Below are 24803 nucleotides of genomic sequence, written 5' to 3' on the forward strand. Positions count from 1 at the left end.
CCACTTAGCATATTAATATATCTTTTAAACACACACACTGAGCTCTTTATGTGCGGACATTTTTACAGCGAAATTTCACAGGCAAAAGTCATTTTTTGAAAAGCCACTTTTACATTTATTAGTTTGTTTTGTTTGTATTTATGTGCCACTTTATTAAAAATCTGTCAAACATTTAAAACATCGTTGAAATACTTTGACAAAACATTTGTGAGTTGCTCGAAACGAAACCCTGACAACTCTCCATCCGGTAAATAAAACAAAGTGAAGTTTCTCAGTCTGTAATAATCATGCACCTGTATAGGACGCGCGCGCGCGCGCGTGTCCGTGGGTGGAAATGCACGGGAGCGTGAGCGCGCGTCAGGTGAGCTCGCGCAGTAGCTGCAGGTGCCCCGTGACGTCACCACGGCGCTTAGTTACTCCACCAAAGATTCACAGACATTACAACAGCAGAGAAAGTAAGGTCCGGAGTTGATCGATTGAGATGAACGCTGCTGAGCAGTGAACTTTTCACCCGGTTTTTACTTCAGACACATGATCGCGAAGTGAAAAGATGGGCCGTAATAAACAGGAGGAAGAGCAAAACAACCCCGAGTATGGTAAGACTGTTTCTGAGTGTGTTTCTGAGTACAGTAAGAGCATTTCTCAGGGGAATCTGCTATAATACAATAGCTATTAGTTCATACTTTCTTCATTGTTACAGTATAGGCTATAGAAGTTGACAGGTAGAAATGAATAAAATCGTAAAAGATAATATTTCTATAGTGAATACTGTATATTTGATATTTTTGCCTATAGCTCTCCCGCGCTCTAAAGTGTTTGTGTGTGTAGGCTATATATATATATATATATATATATATATATATATATATATGTGTGTGTGTGTGTGTGTGTGTGTGTGTGTGTGTGTGTGTGTGTGTTTCTTTATATATCCATATAGAGAGAGAGAGTTTTTAAAACCTTTATCCAGTAATCATGTATGTCTGTAAAAGTCATAGAAATTAAGTCTGTATCCATCTGTTATAATTAAAAATAATATAAATAATAATTTCAATGGCATATCCTTTGGTTAAGTAGGTCAATATGCCTATTCACAGTGACTCTTGCAAACAATAGCTTGTTTTGTAAAGGGTGAGCTTGTGAATCTGATCCAGCCCTTTTATTAAACAGACACGGACTCCCCAAACCTGCCAAAACTGGTCATTCTGCGCCCTTCATTCTGACAGGACAATATCTGCAGACTGTTCAGAGAATTCACTGTCTGAGATGCTCAAAGCATTAGCTCAGATGTCAATCTTTATGATGCTGTGATAGTTAAAAAGCCCATACGATGCCATAACGGATAAAGAAGTCATTCTTGAGCGTTAGAGTATGACTTCTCATCGTTGTTTCAACACACAAATGTCTCAATGATCTTCTTCCTGTATTCGTTTGAGAAACAGGAAAAAGTATTGTTTAAGATGTAGTTTTTTCGTTTGGTTTTCCTCTGTTTTCTCTGATCCGTGGTGTTTATGTCTGTCGATCATGGGGATGTTTTCTTCCTGGTCACTCAGTGTGCGTCAGTACAGGAGAATGCTGGAGATAAGACATTTCTTGGAGTTTCAGTCACTGGATGACAAGCCTGTTGGTCAACATTTAAACCAGGAAGAATCACATTTTCACAAACACGCACATTCTCACATGCATGGTGTATTTTAGAACAGCTGATGTCATTTTAGCATTTAATAGCTGTATTTTTATATATATATTTTTTGAAGTGCGGAAATAATTTCTGAAAGATATTATGACACAAACACACACACCACGACACTTGTATATAAATTATTCGTATATAAAGCTAGTTTTAATTTCACCCTGTCATTGACCCTTACTTTAAGGAAACATTTAAACATTTTAAGGCAAGACATCCCAGGCAGATAGAGTAAAAAATAAAAATAAATAATTAAAATAATAATAATAATAATAATAATAATAATAATAATAACCAGACGTTTTCACCATACTTCCCAAGTTTATTGATCATATTGAGAATTGCAAACATTGTTTGCATTACAAGTTTTAAATATGCATGTTTACTTTTTCATGCATGTTTAATAAGCAAATTATGCATTATCTAATTCAATACGCACTTATTTACATAAAATTCCAGAACATAAATGTAAATATTGCATACAACCAATCTTTCAAAATTGTTTCATTTTATTGACATATTAGAGGCGATTTTGGATGTTTTCCTTTTTTTTTTTCATAAATCAGAAAATAGTGTCAACAAGCAGAAAAAATGTTGTTTAAAGGGGGGGGAAATGCTATTTCATGCATACTGAGTTTTTTACACTGTTAAAGAGTTTGATTCCCATGCTAAACATGGACAAAGTTTCAAAAATTAAGTTGTACGTTTGAAGGAGTATTTTTGTTCCAAAAATACTCCTTCCGGTTTGTCACAAGTTTCGGAAAGTTTTTTTCGAGTATGGCTCTGTGTGACGTTAGATGGAGCGGAATTTCCTTATATGGGTCCTGAGGCACTTCTGCTGGAAGAGCGCGCGCTCCCGTATAGCAGAGCACTGAGAGCACAACAGACTTCACTGATCAGAGCGAGAGCATCGCGAAATGTCACAAAAGGAGTGTGTTTTTGGTTGCCAGGGCAAGACAACCCTGCACAGATTACCAAAAAAAACAGCATTAAGGGACCAGTGGATGGAGTTTATTTTTACAGAGCATCAACGGAGTTGTGCAAGTGTTTGTGTTTGTTCCCTGTATTTTGAAGATGCTTGTTTTACAAACAAGGCCCAGGTTGACGCTGGATTTGCACATCGTTTATTTCTTAAGGATAATGCAGTCCCAACGAAAAAGGGTCACGATCGTGTGTTGGAACCGCAGGCGGTGAGTAAAACTGCTTCAAATATCTCTGTGTTGATAACTTAGCTATCGGCGCGTAAGCACATCAAGTAAACAACATGCGATGTTGTCATCAAACTGCACTTTCCACATGTACAGCTTAAAAAAAAAAAAGACGACAAAGTGGAACTTAGTCATTTTCCAAAACCGCTAAGCAAATATATACAGTTTCAGTACATACCACATAGAGACGTTGTTGCTGAGGCTGCTCTTGTTAAATTTCAGCCTCTGGATCTGTGTCACAGCTTCCAAACGCACTCAACACAAAAGCTTACTGGCGCTCGTGATTCTTTAGCTCCGCCCACACGTCACGCCTCTAGGCGCTCGTGTTTTTCAGGGAAAAATCGGTACAGACTATCTTTCTCTTATGAATATAATAGAACTAAAGACTTTTTGGAGTAAAGAAGGATGCAGTACTACTCTATAGGTACTCAAGATTAACAGGATATTGAGTGAAAACGAGCATTTCACCCCCCCTTTAAAGTCAGGGGTAATGTATTTTAACAAACCCAATGTAAAAACCTTCACAAAATTGATGGTAATAAAACTGTAAAATATCTAAGTACCGCTGAAAAGGAGGAGAAAAAAATTACAACCTTTAAAGATATGTATTTCAACTGAAATCTACAGATGCAAACATATAAAGTGAACATATATTAAAATAAGCGTGCACTTTTTTATTACGTTTATTGCATGTTTTTTCCACTATGAAAGTTAACATAGCCCTAAATCTCAAAATTAACCAGTGCATGGAAAAACTATGTTTTTGCTTATAGTGTCTTGACTTAAAAAAAAAGAAAAAGTATTTGCTTTATTTATGAAACTATTTTCAAATTACACCCCAGTTGTCTTCAAAGAGAGATTTGACTTCTGTTGCTTTATATTTAAGTTAGTGTGAAATGACTGTTATCTAAATGCATGTTATTGATCTTCTTCTGAATGATTCCTCTATGCACACATTTCATTTTTTAAATGTATTACATTTTTTACCTTATATTTTTTTACTAAATTTTCCGGTGAAATGACAGACCTCTCTCTGATGACATATGCTGGACTTCTCCAATCATTTTGTTCTCCTAAACCCCGTCTCTTTCTTACAAACATCTGTGCCACACCCACATTTCAATATCCAATCAACAATCGACAAATATAAACAAGTCTCCTCTCTAAATCTATTTTAAACAGATGTAGGTTGCCATACAGATCTGTTGCTACTGCTGTAGCATTTTTTTTACAAGATGATGAAAATGTCTCTGACAGAGAAAATGTTCTGATTCCTGAAGGCAAATAACCATTTGTGTGTGTGTGTGTGTGTGTGTGTGTGTTGAGTGTAATGTGACACTGGATTGTACATGAAGGGTTGGGAAACAGGTTTGTCTGACATTATTATTTTTTCCCCCCATGGCACATGGTTTTTAGTCCTTTATACATACAGTACCATTCAAAAGTTTGGGGTCAGTATAGGTTTTTATTTATTTATTTATTTATTGACACAAGCATTCATTAAATTGTTTAGAAGTGACTGTAAGTACTTTAAATATATAGTGTTACAAAGATTTCTATTTCAAATAAATGCTGTCCTTTTGAACTCATATGCATCATGATCAGAGTCATGCTCAACAAATGTTCACATTCAGGAACATCCTGAAAATCCGGTCACAGGAAGCGCCCGTCCTGATTAGCAGGTTTCATCAGAGGAAGTGTACAGAAACACTCATGATTAGTTTGTGTCTGCAGTTTGGCTCCATCTTTGAATTCAAATTATATTCAAATCACCCCCTTTTTTATTCCATCTGTCACTTTTTTCCTCTCCTGTTTGAAAGGGTCATATGATGCGATTTCAATTTTTCCTTTCTCTTTGGAGTGTTATAAGCTCTTGTTGCTAAAAGAAGATCTGTAAAGTTGCAAATACTAAAGTTTCAAACCCAAAGAGATCTTTATAAAAGTTAAGGCTCATCCACATCCCCCTGAAACGGCTCGTTCTAACACGCCCCCACATGATTACATCACTATGTGGGAAGATTAGTATAATGCCAGCCAAATGTTCACGCAAAAAAAAGGAGGCGTAACTTTTATTCTCGTTGTTGCCGCTGCCCCCATGTTGTGGAGATGCTGTGTGTTTCTTTGTGAAAGTGAAACTACTTTGTTTGGTCTTCCAAAAGAGGACACGATTAGAAATCAGTTGTTAAGATGTATTTACAACACTGTTCCAGAACAGTTGCAAACCAAATATTCAGATGTTTGCAGCGTATTTTACAGAGGACGAGGACTGTTTCCTGTGAGAGTTGTCTACATTCGCTGCGTTTCCACTGTCGGGCTAAAAGTGAGCGTGCTAGCGTGCCAGGGCCATTCGCGTTTCCACTGTCACTTCCAGTGCTTGATCGCGCCTCGTCGGTGCTGATGAAAACCTTGGGCCAAAGCGTTAAAAATAAATAAAATAGAAATACATTTATTTCTGTGACAAATTTTCATTATGCTCAATGTATTACTTATAGTAAAACATTGATGCTTTTGAATTTAAATATTTAATAAAGCATGCAAGCAAAAGGACGCTTTTATCGTGTTCGTTTTGTGATCGCGCATGTCCAGTGATTTATTTCTTATTAGTTTTCTGATAACTTCTCTCTTTGTTGGTGAATAAAGGGGTTGTATGACGTTATTCCTGTGAAACGTGTAAAGGGTATTTTTTAGTGAAGTGCAGCTGAGCTTCAGGCTCGACTGTGGAAATGCAGCACTATTCTGGCCTCGGTGCTTCTGGCCCAAGGATATTAGCCCCGCCTGACCCGTTTTAAGCCCTGACTTACACTGGCCCGATAGTAAAAAGTGGCGGCTAGTGTTGGTGTTTGTTTCTATAAAGTGGGGCAGTTTCAACTTTGCAAGGAAAGTCTAGCACTTCTGACTCAAAGCCTGTAAGTAAGTTTTCATATTGAAAGGACGATTCAAATGCAAGTTTAGAGCAGAGTAAAGCTTGTTGTTTGTTGTTTCTCCGATCACAAATGCAGACATGGTTTTATGCTTAAAGCGTAAAAACACAGTTAGGTCATTATAATCAGAAAATATGTCCCCACTGGATGCAACAAATGCCTCGTTTGTAATGGGTTTTATTCTTTTTGTTTTGTCATCCCGGGAGATACGTAACATTTCTGACACACACTTGAGGCATTCAGCCAATGACAATGCACTGGATAGCTGGCCAATCAGCAAACACCTCACTTTTCACAACGATGAGCTTTGTAAAAATCTACGCGTTTCACAAAGGCAGGGCATAGGGGACACAACATTATGTGAAAATAATGTGTTTTTTTTTACTTAAACTGCATAAACACATTACATTACACCAAATACCAAAAATAATGTTATTTTTAGCAATGTCATATGACCCCTTTAAAGGGTAGAAAAGCTTCAGTGTTTGTTTTTGATGGTTTAATACCCGTGTGTAGCATTAAACTAACATGAAACACTACAGCTGCCATGCAACAAACCCTCACAGACGACTAACAGACACATGTGGGGCGATCACATGACATCACAAACTCCATCTAAAACACTCGGTAGAAATAATCATTCAAATTCATTTTTAAAATGACTAAACGTGGTCTGGAAGCAGGATTTTATAAATGTACAAATTAATTTGTCACACAGCAGGACAATTTAAAAAGGGCGAAGAAGCTAAAAATGATTATAAATGGTGAAAAAGTCCAAATAAATAATGACTAATTGCGTCACATAAAATGTACACTTTAGCTTATGCAATCACTTACATTTGAACTTTATTTGACAAGTAGGGTGGATACTGGTAAAGTGGGACACTTTCTGATAATTTATATTCTGCATACTTTTTTATTATGATCCAAATGTCTTAGCCGCTCATATGATACTATTCTAAATAGCTTACTAAACTATAGACGATAAAAAAGAAAGAAACACTAAACACAGCATGGATGACTCTTCCTCAAACACACAATGACCCCAAACCACATTTTTCAAGGCACTACTGGCAAACTGGGACACCTTTATTGGAAAACTGTGACACTTAAAACACATTCAGTTGGTATTCAAGTGTAGGCCTTATAAATTAAATACACAATAACAATATAAACAACAATATAAACAACAACAACAATAATATAAACATCACTTTTTTAAGAAGGGGTGCAGGTACTCGCACCCTTCATCCTATCCTCACTCCATTGGTTCAACTTTTGCCCTGGCTTCTGACCTATAGCCTATTCTTTGCTTTCCTTATCTCCTTCCTCCCTGTCCTCTTTTCTGACATTGGATTCTGAAATATGTAAAAATATAACATTATTCATTCATGTTTGTTTACTGTTAGCTAGTAGAGATGATCGGGTCACGTGGTGCTATAGGGATCTGTCACGTCACATGTACAAGGGACAAAACAGTATTTATTGTGTGAATTTTGTAATAAAAGTGACAGAATCTGGGAGCTGAGAATTTTTTTAATATCATAAGTAACCCGCTCTGTCTAGTCTGTCCCTCTCCGTGTCCTCTTTGCTTCGCGATTTTTCTGTACGTGAGAAAATGGATGTGTGGCGTGAGAGCGTGTGCAAAGTGTTAATTACGTATGTCTCAGTGTGAATGCGTGAGATTTGGCATAGTTTAAGTCAGTCTTTGTGGAAATATCTAGCTAACTAACTAAATATATGTGAGGGACTGGCTGTCGCAGTTTGCCAGTAATACCCTGTCCCAGTTTAACAATTACAAATGATCCATGAGTTGTTTTATTTTTATAACCATAACATTATTTACCGCAGAATGCTATGTCATTTTACTTACCATCACAGTTCACTGCAAGGTTGTTAAATATGATGTGCCACACCCTGGTGGTGATGTCATTGCCACAGATTTTTTTTTAGTTTTTTTTTTATCACCTACTTGCTACTGATGAGCTCAGTGTTGATTTTTAGTAAAAAAAAAAAAACATATCCATGTAAAGATATAAATTATTAAGCTTAACTGTCCCACTTTACCAGTATTCACCCTACTTAGTGAGACCTGTTCTTAATTTTTTAAATGATTTGAGTATGAAATAATTTTAGTACAAATGATTTCTGTACTAAATGTACTAAAATGGATATACTAAAAATAATTAATAAACACTATATTAAAACTAATAAAAATGACAGAAACACAGAACAAAATTCTAAAAGTTGAACTAAAACTAAAATGACAATGAAAAATGATTTATTCAAACTATTGATTTAAATCTCTAACAATATCTCAATGCTATTCAAATAACACTGGAGTTTCTGCACCTGCATTACTGCCATTCAGTGAGAACGAAATGATTTATGACGGAAGCCAAATACTTCACTTTCATTAATGGTTTCTTTTGCTTTGTAGTTCCTGCTAAGCTGGTCTATCTAAACAAACAAACAAACCAAAACAATGATATGGATTCAAATATGGCAGGTCACGCTCTGTAGAGATCCATTATGAGTGTCTGTCTGTGAATCTACCATGTGTAACACCACTAATAAACACACGGACCACCGATCTAAACTCTGCTTGTTTTTCAGGTGAACCAACTCAGTTTGACCCTACATTCACTGGCCCCATTCACAACAGGTGTGTGTGTGTGTGTGTGTGAGTCCATCTCATGAACGTATGTCCACAAAATCTAAAGAAACAATTAGAAATTGTATTTGACGAAAGGCCTGTTTTTTTTGCATTGTCATGTTAGTTTCATAAAAGTATGCTTTATCTCTGAGTTTTGTCATTATTGTATATTTATAATAATTCTCATTTTATTTTTTACCCTCAGATTTTTTTCAGTAGCCTATAAATTAGGCAATACAACATAATATTATTATGAATATTATGTGTAACTATTGCAGGCATACTTTGGGTACACTTTAAATATATTGTTCAAGGATTTGAGCAATATATTGTGTAAATATGTAAAAACATTTGAACTATACTCAGTATGAAACAAATATGTTTTAAATGAATTACTTTTTTTATCAGGGGAGGATGAGTACATTTTCAGCTAAAATATTTAAATCTTTGTCTTTTGAATTAGTGGTGCATTATGCTCTGAAGTGCTTTTGTAAGGTGTGTGCTTGTGTCTTGTGTGTCTGTAGGAGCTGTACAGACATCATATGCTGTGTTCTGTTCATGCTGGTCATCGCGGGTTACATAGTGGTTGGAATTCTGGGTAAGTTCATTTCTCCATTTCTGTGTCTATCTGTCTGATCATCTGTTGTTGTGTCATCCTGTCTCTGTCTGTTCAGCGCTCAGGCACACACATACCGTGAACTCTCTGTGTGTTGGAGCTGTGTTTACTTTGACCTGAAAGCAATATGGAAATAGACCTCCCATAATGGGCAATATGTAAATACTGGAGAGGGCAAGGGGTTATGGGTAACTCAATGTGACTGTTTCTACTGAAAGTAGAAAACACACAGATACAAGTTTATTTGACTCTTAATGTAAAATTAGTATATGTTTTGATGTAAAATGTAACATTAACCCTCGAACAACAACAACAAAAAAATATTGTAGACATTTTACCTTTTTAATTATTTCTTAATTCAACTATAAAAACCATAAGAATTCCATTTGGAATGTAGGATTTGAATTAGAATTTTTGAATTAAGTTTAAAGTACTGAGTTTTCAGTTGAAAACAGAACGCGGAACTGCATTTGAATTTGAATGGATTGAAGTTAACTTTTGTGGACCAAGATGTAGGACTACTTCATTTCCCAGAATGCATTACCTGTGTTTGTTTTCTTAGAATTGATTCCATGAAATGATAGGGAGACAAAATATTTTATGAATTTAGCAAATTATATTATTATATTACTTTATTATATTATTGAATAGGAGTAAAATCTTTATAATAGATCAAATATATTCAAAGACAGATGCACAATTAAGATTATAAATAATATAATATAATATAATATAATATAATATAATATAATATAATATAATATAATAAAATATAATAAAATAAAATATAATATAATATAATATAATATAATATCATATAATATAATATAATATAATATAATATAGTTTTGTCATGTCTTTTCGGTTACAGATGTGACAGTTAATAATTTATCGTCTAAAACAGTATTTACTCTTAACATCTGTGTGATTTTACTTATTAAATTCAATTTTAGCTGGTCAGCTCAGATTATGACATGTTCTGTTCTCATTTAATAGTGCAGAATAAATGTTTCTTATGTTGATTAACATGCAGCTGATGTGTGTATTTCATGTGAAGCCTGGCTGTATGGAGATCCTCGACATGTGTTGTATCCCAGAAACTCCACGGGAATGTTCTGTGGAGTCGGACAGAACAAGTGAGATTCGCCGTCAGTGGTTTTAGAGAAGTCAAACATCAGTGTGTTTGCAGTCGTTTGATGCTCTTGTCCATCTGTCTCTCAGGGACAAGCCCAACGTCATGTACTTTGACATCCTCAAATGTGCCACATCGACAAACGTCATGGCTTCAGCTCTGCAGGGTCTCCAGTGTCCCACCACACAGGTACCAGATCGTTATTTTAATTCTTTTATCACTTCCCTGAGGTCCACTTATAATATTGATAAGATTTTCATACCAAAAACAGTCATAATTTAGAAACAAATGGCTGTTTTCTAAGTTCTTTTTGACCCTTTGGTTTGAACACTCTATTTAATGGGGCGTGTCTCCTTTAAGACTTCAATGTAAACAACCACTGCTTTGATTGGGAACAAATTAGCATATGAAATAAGAATTTATATAAATATATATATATATATATATATATATATGTGTGTGTGTGTGTGTGTGTGTGTGTGTGTGTGAAATGTGATTAAGATATATTTACACAAAAAAAGTATCTAAATGTGTTTATTTTATATACACATAAATACATACACACACAAAACTAATTAAAAATATATTTAAAAAAAATTCTAAATATACATATATATACATACATGCATACATACATACACAATTTAAGTTTTTAACTTCTCAATTATATTTATTAACTTGATGTAATAAAATAATAATTTTTCAACATTCATTTTATAGCTCTAAATTCTTATCACGTGACAGATATTGACTGTTTTGTGTCTGTTTTATTTTTCTGATTTGAGCTGTGTAAAAGCAGCAATATTTGAGGAATCGTGCTGTTAGTGTTGAATGTGTGTGTGATAGCAGTTGTGTGTGTTTGTCTGCTATAGGTGTGTGTGAAGTCATGTCCGTCAGAGTTCTGGATGTTGTCTCCTCTCGCCTACTTACCAAATGCAAAGCCAGCCAATTATTTCAACCAGGAGTACTGCGTCCCGTCCTTCCAGCTGCAAGGCACTCAATATGTGAGTGTGTTTGTGTAAATGATGAAAGCATTGTCATTTCTGTCTTTTGTTGAGCCATCATCTGTTGACAGTCGTTCCCTTCACTGCAGCAGTAGAGTATATGATGACTGATTATTCCTATTCTGATGATCTGTGCCTTAGAAGCATGTCATCTAATAAGGTCTAATATTGTTTTATTGGGTGTCTCTGTATTTCTCTTTCTCTCTCTCTCTCTCTCTCTCTCTCTCAGTCAGCTATGGACATTGTAAATAAAGAGTTGTGTCCTCTTTTCTACATGCCAACAACCTCTGGTGAGTGACAGAAGATGAAGAATAGAGTCACTGAACATCATGTGATTTACTGTTCTCTATAATGTCTTTATACTCTTCTGTCTGCCTGTCTGTTTAGTGCTGGGCCGGTGTCTTCCCAGTTTGGGAGGGAATGCGTATAATCCCAGTAATATTCCCACAAACTTCACTCTTCCTGGATTGAATGTGAATCAGACTTTGGCAGCGATCAGGAATGCCACAGGGTAAACACACACACACACACACACACACACACGCTAATAAAGTTAACATATCAATACTTGTTAAGAACTAAAAATCCTGATTTATTGACTGACTCATCAATATTTGGTCATTTTGAGATTATCAGATGATTGACAACAGTGATTATTGTTATTATGACTATTATATAGTATAAATTATATATAGTTTTCACTAATTGAAATAAAGCTGAAATAAAACAAAATGTATGAATATTAGATGAAAAATTTAAACTTAAAACCGCAGGAAATGTTGGCAACCAAATGAAAGAAGATTAATTCAAAGTATTAAATTGCAAAAACCAAAATAAATGAAAGCTACAGTAAAAAAATAAATAAATGCAAATAAAATATTAGATAAAAAAAAAACTTTATGAGACTTAAAATAAAAACTAAAAATATAAAAGTATAAGCAAGTTAATTAATCAAAATTATTATGGTATGTAAATAACACTAAAATAACTGTAAAATAAAATATATAATATAATATAATAACTGTTTGGCTGATTAAACACAGTGTTGTTTTTAATAAATAACACTGAAACTATTAAAAATTATTATCTTTAATAGAAAGAAAGCTACATTTAAATAAAGTATGAATACTTCAACAACAACCAAATTTTAAAGATTTAAATAAATGAAAACAACTAATTATTTTTTTTTAAAAGAATGTACAGTTTAAAATTTTAATTAAAGCCAATTTAAAATATTAATAAATATCATGAATATATAGATAATACTAAAATGTTTTGTATTTGATGAGAATTAATCATTTCTGTCCATCTCATTTGTGCTAATCTGTTTTGCATTATTCAGCTTTTGACCATCATGTCCATCAGATATCAGTTGATCAGAAACACTCTGTTCATCTGTTATATTGAATCTAAATGGGTACATGCTGTAGACGTTTATTGTTTTTTGAATAGAGCTAATTATAAATTTTAGGGACTGATTTAATCCCACACTACGGAGTCCCGCACATGACACGCGTTCACCCAATTTATAAACTGTGCGCACAATTTAGCAAATCGAGCGAACGCAATAGTTATCGTTTGCATGTTTTAGTACATTGAGGGAACAAATTAGTTAATTGTGTGCACAATTTATTTATTTTTTCTTGCATGTCATGTGCGGGGCTCTGTACCACACACTAACCCCACTAGAAAACCTTTTCTATATTGCATTTTAATATATGATTTGATTTGTTGTTTTTACAAACAAGGATGTCCACAAATGGGGGTTTTGTCAAAATTAGCTCACTTCTGAGAACACATTATTCCCCAAAATACAGTTATTAATTAATGTCTGTATGTGTGTCTCTGTTGTTGCCAGTGCTGGAGGGGTGACAAAGTGAGTGACAGATAGTGTTCATGTGTAGCAGTAGACGTCTCTCTGTCTCTCTCTCTCTCTCTCTCTCTCTCTATCTATCTGTCTCTCTGTCTGTAGGGTGAAGCACTTGTAGCTGTAGTAGTTTTTGAGCTTCTAGTCCCTCCGTGGCTTCTTCCAGAGCTTCATTTGTGAGCTTTGACAAACGCTTTGTAAAGTCTTTCCAGAGCAGCTCTCCCCCCGGGACGCGCGGGTCTGTAGGAGCTTGAGCACACGGTGATGATTCTCACAGTGTTTCTGTGTTCACAGCGAGGTCACCAACAGCTTCAACATCAAAGACGTCGGCCTGAGGATCTTCGAGGACTTCGCCAAGTCATGGCAGTGGATCGTAGCGTGAGTCCAGCTCTTTTGTGTCACATTTATTTAAAATATTTATATAAAATCTAAAGTATTAATGCATGTGTGTGTTTGTGTGTGTGTGTGTATATTTAAAGTCTGTGTCAGCTTCTGTACCTGGACTCGAGGACCCACTCAAAAATGAGATGGTTTATCTAAAGGGGTTATTCCTCTTCAATAAATAGATGTAAATTAATATTATTATGATATACGTGTGTGTGTGTGTGTGTGTGTATTTCATATATATATGATAAACATTTATTTGTAAATATATGATATAATAATATTTTAATTGATATAATTTGCTCAGAACCAATCGATTGAATGTGTATTTTCTTATTTTTAAATTTTTGTATGGACTTTTTTTCATTCTTTGATTAACTATTGTCAGACTATCATTACTGTTGCAATTTAAGCTATATTAAAATATTTTGTAATACGATGCACATTTTGACATTTATTTCTTGGAGATTTAATATTGTTGATTATGATGTTCTGTGATCATGTCTGTGTCATATTTAATTGATTTCTCTCTGTGTGTGTGTGTGTGTGTGTGTGTGTGTCAGTGGTCTGGTGATTGCGATGGTGGTCAGCGTTCTCTTCCTGATTCTGCTGCGTTTCACAGCTCCGGTTCTCATCTGGGTTCTCATCGTCGGGGTTCTGGCGGTCGGCGCCTTCGGTGAGTTTACCAGTGTGTCTTTTAAATGCTTCTCCTAACTTGTTCCCTGTTTTCTAACCAGGTAGGACATGGAGTGATAAATCACAGATCTGATGTCTTCATGGTTTTGTCCTAACCAGCGAAGAGCGATGATGTATTTCCTGTCAGTTTAATGACTATTCCTGCTGGACCTCAGACTTGAACCCACAACCTTTGGTTACAAGTCTAACTCTCTAACCATTAGGCCACAACTGTTCTCTTTGGAGGGTGATTTGCCAAGAGCATGGGATCTTATACTTTTCATTGCTAGCCTCTCCAAAACTGCCCACCCTATCTTAAAACAGTACATTTATTAAGTTGACTTTGATTTTGTTGATTCATAAATGTGGAAAACTTGTTCACTAATGCTTGCTCATGATTGAAGTTTGAGATGTGCTGGTCACTGTTATTTAGGATCATTGATATACTAAACACATTGCTGATGGTTTTCTTGTGTTCTTGTTTTCTCTCAGGTATCTGGTACTGTTATAATGAGTACATGTCTCTGGCCAACTCTAGCCTGACCTTCAATAACGTGGGTTTAACCCCTAATGTGCAGGTCTATCTGCAGGTGCGGGACACCTGGCTGGCCTTCTGTGAGTCCCTGCGCTTTATGGATTTTATCAATGCTGCCACTTTTGTGTTTCAGTGGAATCCTAGAACCAGATCAGTTCAGTTCAGTTTCTATTTTAAGTTCAATCAGCTTCATGCACGTGATCAAACATTTTATTTGAGTACAATGAGAAATGAAGAAATTAATCATAATAAAATGGGAGAAACAGAATAAACAAATAATATGAACAAATAACATTTAATTTAATGTAATATTTAATTTAATTAATGTTCATTTTATCATAATCAAGGTTTTTTTTTTACTTTCAGTCCTCATATTAATTTTTTTTTTAAAGTAAAAAAGTTGAAACCTTATCTATTATGAAGGCTTATTATTTTACTTACCCTTTGTTTCCTAATAAGTGTCACTTAAACTACTAATTTAATCTATACTAAAAATACAAAAACATGTAAGACAAGACTTATTAACCTTTATAAACACCTTAATATTGTTTCATGCTTCATTCACAAATTATTTATTTTGAATTATATATTTTAAAACTTAAAAAAATATATACATATATATAATTATTATTTTTTAATTTTCAAAGTAGATTATGCATTTTTAATACCTTGTTACAGTTATTCCACAATTTCACCACTTTGATAGATATACATATCTTAATTTTTTTATTCTTCTTTAAGTTTCTACCCTTATTTTTTCAAACATGCATTTTTCTCTCATTTCAGCTGCCTTTGAATATTTGAGAAATTAAAGTTATGTGATTCCCCCCCCCCCAGCCTTTTTAATTGTGAAACCAAACAGATCACCAATTTTTTTTATTTTATTTTATTTTATTTATAGTAGTAACGCTCTTTCTGTCTCTGTTGTAGTGATTATTCTGAGTATCGTCGAGGCCATTCTGCTGCTGGCGCTGATCTTCCTGAGGACTCGTATTCTCATCGCCATCGCTCTTATTCAGGAGACCAGCAAGTAAATAAACACACACACACACACACACTGGGTTTACTCTATTAGTGAGGACGTCTCATAGACATCTCATAGTAGTTTTAGCCAAAACGTGCCCAGAAACACAGACACAAACACCTTTGCATTGCTCACCCATGTGAAATATTCTCTTCATGCCGAATCTGAAGCTGATCACATGAATCATACGATCATGTTGATGTTTCAATTGAAATGAAGAAGTAGTGATTTCTGTTTATAAGAGTTTGACTTGAGGAGAGAGTAAAAATATGTGTGTGTGTCTGTGTGTGTGTGTGTGTGTGTGTGTGTGTTCAGGGCGTTGGGTCACATGATGTCGACACTCTTCTATCCCATCGTCACGTTTGTGCTGCTGTTGGTGTGTGTGTCGTACTGGGGAATCACAGCGCTGTATCTTTCACACACAAGTGTAAACTGTGAGATATTTATACCATTGAGATACTGTTAAATTTCTAAATGAGTTCTTATCTTTAAAATGTTTTTGTTTCAATTAAAGTTAAGTAATTGTGATGTGTTATTTTGTGTATGAATGCATTGTGTATTCTTCAAGTTTTCATGTTTCATATGTTGTAAAACTTTACCTGAGCGTGTGTTCAGATATCTGGCCACATCAGGCGCTCCCATCTACAAGGTGGTGGCCATGAACTCAGGACAGGCCGGCTGCAGCATCATACGAGCCAACCAGACCTGTGACCCGGAGGTCAGAAACACACACACACACACACACACACACACACAGTGACACACACGCATACACGCACGCACACACACACACACACACACACACACACACGCACGCACACACACACACCACGCACACACACACACCACGCACACACACACACACATGCACACACACACACACACACACACACACACACCACGCACACACACACACACGCACGCACACACACACGCACGCACGCACACACACACACACACACACACACACACACACACACACACACGCACGCACACACACACACCACGCACACACACACACCACGCACACACATGCACACACACACACACACACACCACGCACACACACACACACGCACGCACGCACACACACACACACACACACACACACACACACACACACACACACACACACACACACCACGCACACGCGTACACACACACACAAACACACCCTCACACAAACACACACACGCACACACGCACACACACACCCTCACACACACACACAAAGTTTTTTTATTTTTTATTTTTTTACATTTAACTTTTTTCCCCACTTCTTGTTTTCCACAAGAATAAAACAAAATATAAATAAGAATGAAATTGAAAATATGTTTCAAAGGTGATAATGGACTCACTTTAGCCCTGGTTTGGGCGTCTCTGGTGTAAGTTCACAGTGAGATACTGAGATCTTACTGGAGTCTGGAGTCTTTTCTCATCTGAGAAGCAGGAGACTTCAGTCTTCATTTCATCTCATCTGTGAGGGATCATTGAGATCTGAGCGAGATCTCGTGTCTCTGTTTCTCTCCACAGACGTTCAACACTACGCAGTACCCCACGTGTCCTTCAGCGCGCTGTATCTTCATTAACTATAACACGGAGGGATTGTTCCAGAGGAACCTCTTTAACCTGCAGATCTATAACGTGATTGCGTTCCTGTGGTGTGTGAACTTCGTCATCGCTCTGGGTCACTGTACGCTCGCCGGCACCTTCGCCTCATATTACTGGGCCTTCAGCAAACCGGCAGATATCCCAACATTCCCTCTGATCCAGTCCTTCATGAGAGCGCTGCGGTGAGACCATGAAACAGACCAAACACAACCGCTGGAAAAGTGTAGAGTAGTGGTGGAAACGGTCACTTTTTCACATGAAAATCTTTAAAATTACTTCATTCATGCAATATTTATTCATATTTATCCATCAGGATCCAACCTGCAGATGATGATGATGATAGTAGTAATAATAATCATCATCATAATAAGAAATATGATATTTAATTTATTATTAATTTGTTTATAATTAAAAAAAATAATATATAAAATGACTTAGGATTCATAAAAAATGTACTCATATTTATCCATCAGGATCTAACCTGCAGATGATGATAATGATGATGATGATGATGATAATAATAGTAGTATTAGGAATAATTATAATAATAAATATGATATTTAATATATATTTTTAATTGTTTATAAAAAATTTTTACTTATGATTCATCAAGTATTTATTGATATGCATCCATCAGGATCTAACCTGCAGATGACGATAATGATAATAATAATATTAATAATAATACATTTTATATTTAATATATTTTTATGAATTGCTTACGATAAAAATTATATAAGATTACTTAAAATTCATAAAATAAATGTAATCATATTCAACAATTTTTTTATCACATTTTTTTGGAGAAGATAATAATAATAATGATAATTTAATATAATAATTTTGAATATTTAATATGATCTTATACAGTATATTGATATAAAAAATAAATACAATGACTTAAGAGTCCTAAAATATGACTAAAATATTTGTTCATATGACTAAAATATTACCATGTTTTGGTTTGTGGTTTTAGTCTGTGATATTACTGATTTATATTATTTAATTATAATATTATAATATATTCATAATATTATATTATAATTCTTGATGATATAAGTATGAAAGAAAATACATTTCAGAAGTGGATTTTGCATTCTGATGAGCTTATAATAAAAAACAAAATAAAAAGTGCATTGATGCATTTATCACAATAATAAGAGTATAGATGTGTTTCGACTCTAGATGGCGCTCATGCTTACAGCTGTGTGATGACGCTCTTGATTTGTGTCAGGTATCACGTGGGCTCGCTGGCGTTCGGTGCGCTGATTCTCACACTGGTGCAGCTCGTCCGGATCATCCTGGAGTATCTGGACCACAAGTTCAAAGGTCAGACAACATCTTGACTTCTGCACTCTTTCTCTTCATCTTTTACAAGATTTGTTTCTTTTCTGTTTAGTGTGTCAGTTCTTTTTTCCTTCACTGCAAGAGTAGTTTTCTTATTATAGAATGACAAAATATCATATCTTATATCAAGATAAATTATTCAAATATAAAGGGTATTTAAGATGATAAAATGTCAAGTAAATGCATCTTGGTTTAAGGATGTTTAGATATTTGTACTGGAGAACAAGACAAAAATACTGAGGAACAACACTTTTTGTAGGTTTATGTAGTTGGTTATTGTATTAAATTCATGTGGATTTGTATTGAATGACATCTGTCATCAAACATCAGTGCAAAAACAGATTCTGCACCACTGTTTACTATTTGTTTATATAATAATATAATTTTTATTAATAATATGAACTCGCTTTTTATTTTGATTGTGATTTTTGTTGGTTTTGTTACGTGCTTATGTCTTATTTAATTTTGTTTTTTATATATATTTTTTATATTACTATTTAGGTTTAATTTATAATGTTTTAGTTTTAATTGTAATAAATATAATTTATTTCCAGTCTAATATTTATATTTTTCATCTAATATTTCCATTTCATTTTATTTCAGCTTTATTTCAAGTAACAAAAATGCTTTTATATTTAAGAAATAGTTTTAGTTTTAGTTAAAGATAGCCCTGCTCTACACATAAATGAATCAAACTAGATTAAGTTTCTCAAACACTGTATAAAAATGTGTTTCTCTAGTTTGACTTGCCATTTATTTGTTCTTAAAAGCAGCAATATTTGTAATCAGTCTATTATAATGAGTTGATATACCATGTACCCTAATCTGAAGTTTAATTCAAGTGTACTGTGTGTGTGTGTGTGTGTGTGTGTGTGTGTGTGTGTGTGTGTTCAGAGGCTCAGAACCCGTGCACGCGCTTCATCATGTGTTGCCTTAAATGCTGCTTCTGGTGTCTGGAGAAATTCATCAAGTTCCTCAACAGGAACGCTTACATCATGGTGCATAAACTCTGACACATCCACATAAAGTCATCAGCTCAATGAAGAAATGAATAAATAACAACTTTTCTCTGATTTGTAGATCGCCATATACGGGAAGAATTTCTGTGTGTCCGCTAAGAATGCTTTCTCTCTGCTCATGAGGAACATCATACGGTGAGACCACAGTCTGTGTGTTTATTGCTCACATAAACTGTTGTTATAAAAAATAAATTGGTGTTGATTTATTAAAGTGTCTGCATGTGCTCTAAAGAAGCTAGATCTGCTTACACTGATCTGAAGAACCTATAAATCATATTAAAACATCAAAAACTAACCAAATGCATTGTAATAAGATTCCAGCCACAAGCAATTTATATGTACAATCTAGAAACGACCAATCAGAATTCAGAATTAACAGCCAATCAGAAGAGCAGGTGGGCGGAGTCTCTCGCTAAAGTAAATCATATATAAACCTTTATTAAAAATACATAGTGAGTGACTGATACTGTCTCATAAAGTGTGGCTACAAATGTCAAAGCAGAATGATATTCAGATTCACATTTGATACTTTTAACATTAAATAAATAACATAATCAGCACCTGAGATTCTCAATGTCATGTGTGTTGTTCCATCTGAAACGGCACAGAAATAGAAACGCTTATAGATTCGCTCGTCATGGATCGCTCTCACGGCTCTGTTGTTTCTGCCACAGAATAACAAATAAAAGGGTAAGAGTGACTTCTTATCTCACAATTCTGACTTTTTTCCTCAGAACTGAGAGTTTATATGTGGCAGTTTGCAAGTTAAAAACGTATCTCACATCTCCAGGTTCTGTTTATTATTATTAATGTTATTATTATTTTCCCGGCATGGAATAAAACACTGAACTCAGATTTTTTTCCACATAATTGAGAGTTTACATCTCAGAATTTGCACTTTACTTTTTCAAGCCTATATCTTGTGATCGCAAGTTATAAACTCATATGCATAAGTTTACAAAATATTAAATTTTTTGTGCAAAAATATCTTTTCTTTGATATTTGAGGTGAAATTGGTGTTTTCCAAAATTTCAAACAAAATATACATAAAAAATATATATTTGAAAAATATTTGCATCATTTTTTATTTTACTATTTTTTATATTACTTTTTTATTTATTTAGATTTTGAGGTGAATTTAGTGTTTTCATGAAGATCAACCAAAATCTAAATTTTATGTGACACATTTTTAATTTTAATTTATTTGCAGTTTTTTTTATGTGCATTTATTCATCTGACTTTGAGGTGAAATGGTTGTTTTCAAAAAGTTCAAACAAAATATTAATTATACATTTAATACAGTTTTTTTATGTGAAAAAATGTCTATTTATTTTTCCAAATGCATTTTTTAATTTTGAGGTGAAATTATTTTTTTCATGAAGATCAATCAAAATCTAAACTTTATGTGAACTTTATTTATTTGCATTTTTTATGTGCATTTATTCATCTGATTGAGGTGAAATTGGTGTTTTTCAAAAGTTCAAACAAAATCTAAATTATACATTTAATAAAATAAAAAAATGTACAAATATTTGTATTAAATTTTTATTAATTTCTTTAGTTGAAATTAATGTTTTCATGGATATCAATCAAAATCTAAACTTAATGCAAATTTTTATGTGAAACGTTTTTAATTTTAATTTATTTGCAATTTTTTTATGTGCATTTATTAATATGACTTTGAGATGAAATGGGTGTTTTCATGAAGTTCAATCAAATTCTAAATTGAAACCTTTTCCTTAAAATCCTCTCACCTATTTTTATTATTTAAATAATTTCATGTACTTTCATTTAGTCATTAGGAGTTAAAAAAAAAAAGAAAAAAGAAAAGGCTGAATTGTGAGATAAAGGTTGCAATTAGGGGAAAAAGGATATTAGCTTTCATAGTTTGGACAAGAGGTGGATTGACTGTGTGTTGTCGAGTCACGTCTGGATAGGATCAGTGTTATGAAGATCCCGAGAGAGAAAGTGCTTCCTCATGAGGAGATGTGCTGTGTGTTGTTGTTGTCAGGGTGGTGGTTCTGGATAAAGTGACGGATCTGCTGCTGTTCTTCGGGAAGCTGCTGGTGGTCGGTGGAATCGGTGAGAGATGCTGATGTTCAGACACATCTCAGATCTCTGGAGCTTCATGTGTGAGCTGAAGCTGATGACGTCTGCTCTGTTTTCAGGTGTGCTGGCCTTCTTCTTCTTCTCCGGCAGGATTCAGACTCCAGGAACCACGTTTGAAACGGCGGCGCTCAACTACTACTGGATGCCCATCATAGTGAGACTCACGTTACTGATTTACATTTGAGCAAATGTTCTGCTGTCAACATCGAACTGAAATTAAGATATCATTTTTCCATACTGAATACTGATTGGTTAAATATGACACATAAATATCATAATGACACATTATGTGATATGATACGTGTTCAGCATTGCACTTGCACACAGAAAGTCTACATTTTTACCAAACCTGTCAACTATTTCCCCCTTAAAAATCAAAAAGAAATAAGAAATTATATTTTGCATTTTAACAGTGTTCATTTTTCTAAAATACATTTTTCACATGATGTAATGCATTTAACTTGGCTTATTTAAGCAAACTATTTGCATTACAGTAAATATGTTTTAATGCAACAATTTTATATATTATTATTTCATTTGTTATGAGTTTTCATTGTTTAGTTTTTAAATATACCTTAATCTTTTTGCTTAAAAGTCCTTAAGACTTTTTATTACACTTAATAAAATAAAAAATAGATTTACCCCGAAAAATATTTTATTTTAATATTTAAATGACAGTTAATATTTTAAATGCAAACTTTCCTTAAAGTAAACCATTTGGATGAAAAAAAGAAATAATTTTTATGCTAAGTATATATTTATTTTGTTCATATATTTGCATTACAGTAAATATGTTAAATGCAAGTTTAAATGTTAAATATTTCAATTTATTTTATGTAATTTTGAGGTGAAATCGAGGTTTTCATGCTTCAATCAAAATCTAATATGCCTCAAAGTATTTTCTTTAAAAGTTCTTAAAAAACACAACATCTGGATGCTCTGATATAGACTTAATAAAATAAACATTTCGTCAAAATTATTTTACTTATATATTTGCAATACAGTAAATATTTTAATGCAAATGTAGAATATGCATAATATTTTTATTTATTTATTATTATTTATTTAATTTTGAGGTGAAATGGTTCAATCAAAATCTAAATATGCCTCAAACCTTTCCTTAAGAGTTCTTAAAAGTAAAACATCTAGATGCAAAATAGACTTAATAAAATAAAAATATATTTTTATACATTTATTTTATAAATATAAAAATATATTTTGCATTAAAAAAATATTGTATTTACATATTTGCATTACAGAAAATATTTTGTCTTTATGGTGTCTTTTTTTATGGAAACATATATATTTATATTTGATAATTTTTGATTTGGAGGTGAAATGAATGTTTTCAAATATAAAATATATAAAAAATATAAAAATACTATACATTTTTCTCTTAAAACTTCTTTCACTTCTGTTTCCTGTATTGTCTTGTTTAAATAAGTTATTATAATTTCCTTCCATAATTAGCAATACAGTTGCATAGATTTTGTTTTCATGAAAGGAATGAGATGTAAAGTTGAATCAGCCAGTTGCAGATGATCATGTTAAGCTTAGTTAAGTGTGTGTGTGTATGTGACAGACGGTGGTGTTCGGTGCGTATCTGATCGCCCATGGCTTCTTCAGTGTGTATAACATGGGTGTGGACACACTCTTCCTGTGTTTCTGTGAGTATCACACAGCACAGATCTAATGTTTGAGGTGTTATAATGTGTCTCACCGTGCGGTTTGTCATGCAGTGGAGGATCTGGAGCGGAATGATGGCAGTCCACAGAAACCCTACTTCATGTCCAAGAACCTGATGAAGATCCTCAACAAGAAGAACAAACCGGCCAAGACGGGCTGATGAAGATGAGGAGGGTTTCTGACTCCACACTCTCAAGCACTGTCACTTTCACTCGAAGTGAATCCATGTACAGACCCTTTGAAACATTGATAGTCGTTTTGTCTTAGACATGATCCTGAGATTCAATCCTGGAACTGTTTTACTGAAAATGTGCCAGTGCATTTATTCCTTTGGGTTTTATTCAAGGCAAACTTGGATGAAGATGTCTGTGAGCCAAAGCATTTATTATTAGCCATTTTTATCTTCACATATTAATATATTCAGTTTATGATTTTAATATGAGATTCAGTTTACTGCTTTTGGTGCAGATTAATAACTAACGTTCTGTTCTAACAAAACTGCTGAACATTTTTTAAGCCACTTTTTAAACTTTGTAATAGAGAATAAAATACATGACAGGATATCTGTTCCTCCATGAGCATGAATGAAAGCCTTAGTTTTTTCTTTTTTTATATATGATTTGTATTTGGTTCTGTGTGATTTAGTGTAACCTGGGACTAAACCGAGAATATTTATTTAAAGATATATATCTTGAATAAAAATGTTGCATATTATTAAGTGCTTATTTTCAGTACATTCACAATCATATAACTGATGGATAATAAAAGCTGAATTTATAGACTAAACTAAAGCAAAGCATCATTAAAAAAAAAAAAACAAAACTTTGCATTTCTAACTAGCTAAAATGTCTGAAAATGAGACTTACTTTTACTTTTTTTACTTACTTTTTTTTTACATTTTTCTTAAAAATCACCCTTCAGGAAATGCATATGTACTTTATTTTTAAGTTAGTTCATGTACTTCTATTGCAGTGGCAAATTAAAAGAAAAGAAAAAAAGGACTAAAAAGTATAGACTTAAAATGGACTGTCAAATGAAAACTAAAAACATTTTTATTTTGTCGTTTTATTTCGAAACAAAGACCGTGAGTGTGTAATAAAATAAAATGCCTTAAAAATGCATCATGTAGTGTGGTTTTGTCCTGAATCCAGACCAGCAGAACCGGTTTGAGTGGTCATTAAAGTCGCCCAGCTGTTAAAACTGGTTCATAATCGCTCAACGCTGCAGTTTTAACAAATATCACGTGACCTGATTCTGACTTCAGCTTCAGTACAATAGCGTTTCAGATGATGTTTTAGTACTAGTTTTGAGCAAATGACACA

The 24803-nt window shown here is 33.8% G+C and overlaps 1 protein-coding gene across 1 annotated transcript; it reads left to right on the top strand.

Annotated features, from left to right (window-relative positions):
• The first annotated feature begins 343 nt into the window (after positions 1–343).
• LOC113062614 (choline transporter-like protein 4) lies at positions 344–24600 on the top strand. Its single transcript, XM_026232590.1, has 22 exons — positions 344–596; positions 8433–8481; positions 8997–9070; positions 10146–10224; positions 10310–10409; positions 11093–11224; positions 11454–11514; positions 11612–11735; positions 13386–13469; positions 14039–14151; positions 14643–14765; positions 15616–15715; positions 16025–16117; positions 16325–16427; positions 17243–17502; positions 18555–18649; positions 19562–19665; positions 19748–19821; positions 21698–21768; positions 21855–21949; positions 23378–23462; positions 23535–24600. Exons 1-22 carry the CDS (start codon positions 551–553, stop codon positions 23639–23641), a joined length of 2172 nt encoding a protein of 723 aa, XP_026088375.1. The 5' UTR covers positions 344–550; the 3' UTR covers positions 23642–24600.
• The last annotated feature ends 203 nt before the right edge of the window (positions 24601–24803 follow it).

This window comes from Carassius auratus, chromosome 44 (genome assembly GCF_003368295.1).
Source record: "Carassius auratus strain Wakin chromosome 44, ASM336829v1, whole genome shotgun sequence".
NCBI lineage: Eukaryota > Metazoa > Chordata > Actinopteri > Cypriniformes > Cyprinidae > Carassius > Carassius auratus.

Excerpts from the sequence above, each read along its gene's own strand:
- LOC113062614 (XM_026232590.1), top strand. The coding sequence starts at position 551 with ATGGGCCGTAATAAACAGGAGGAAGAGCAAAACAACCCCGAGTATG. Across the intron at positions 11,225-11,453 it reads AGCTGCAAGGCACTCAATAT|TCAGCTATGGACATTGTAAA; the intron begins GTGAGTGTGTTT and ends TCTCTCTCTCAG. Across the intron at positions 21,950-23,377 it reads ACTACTGGATGCCCATCATA|ACGGTGGTGTTCGGTGCGTA; the intron begins GTGAGACTCACG and ends TGTATGTGACAG.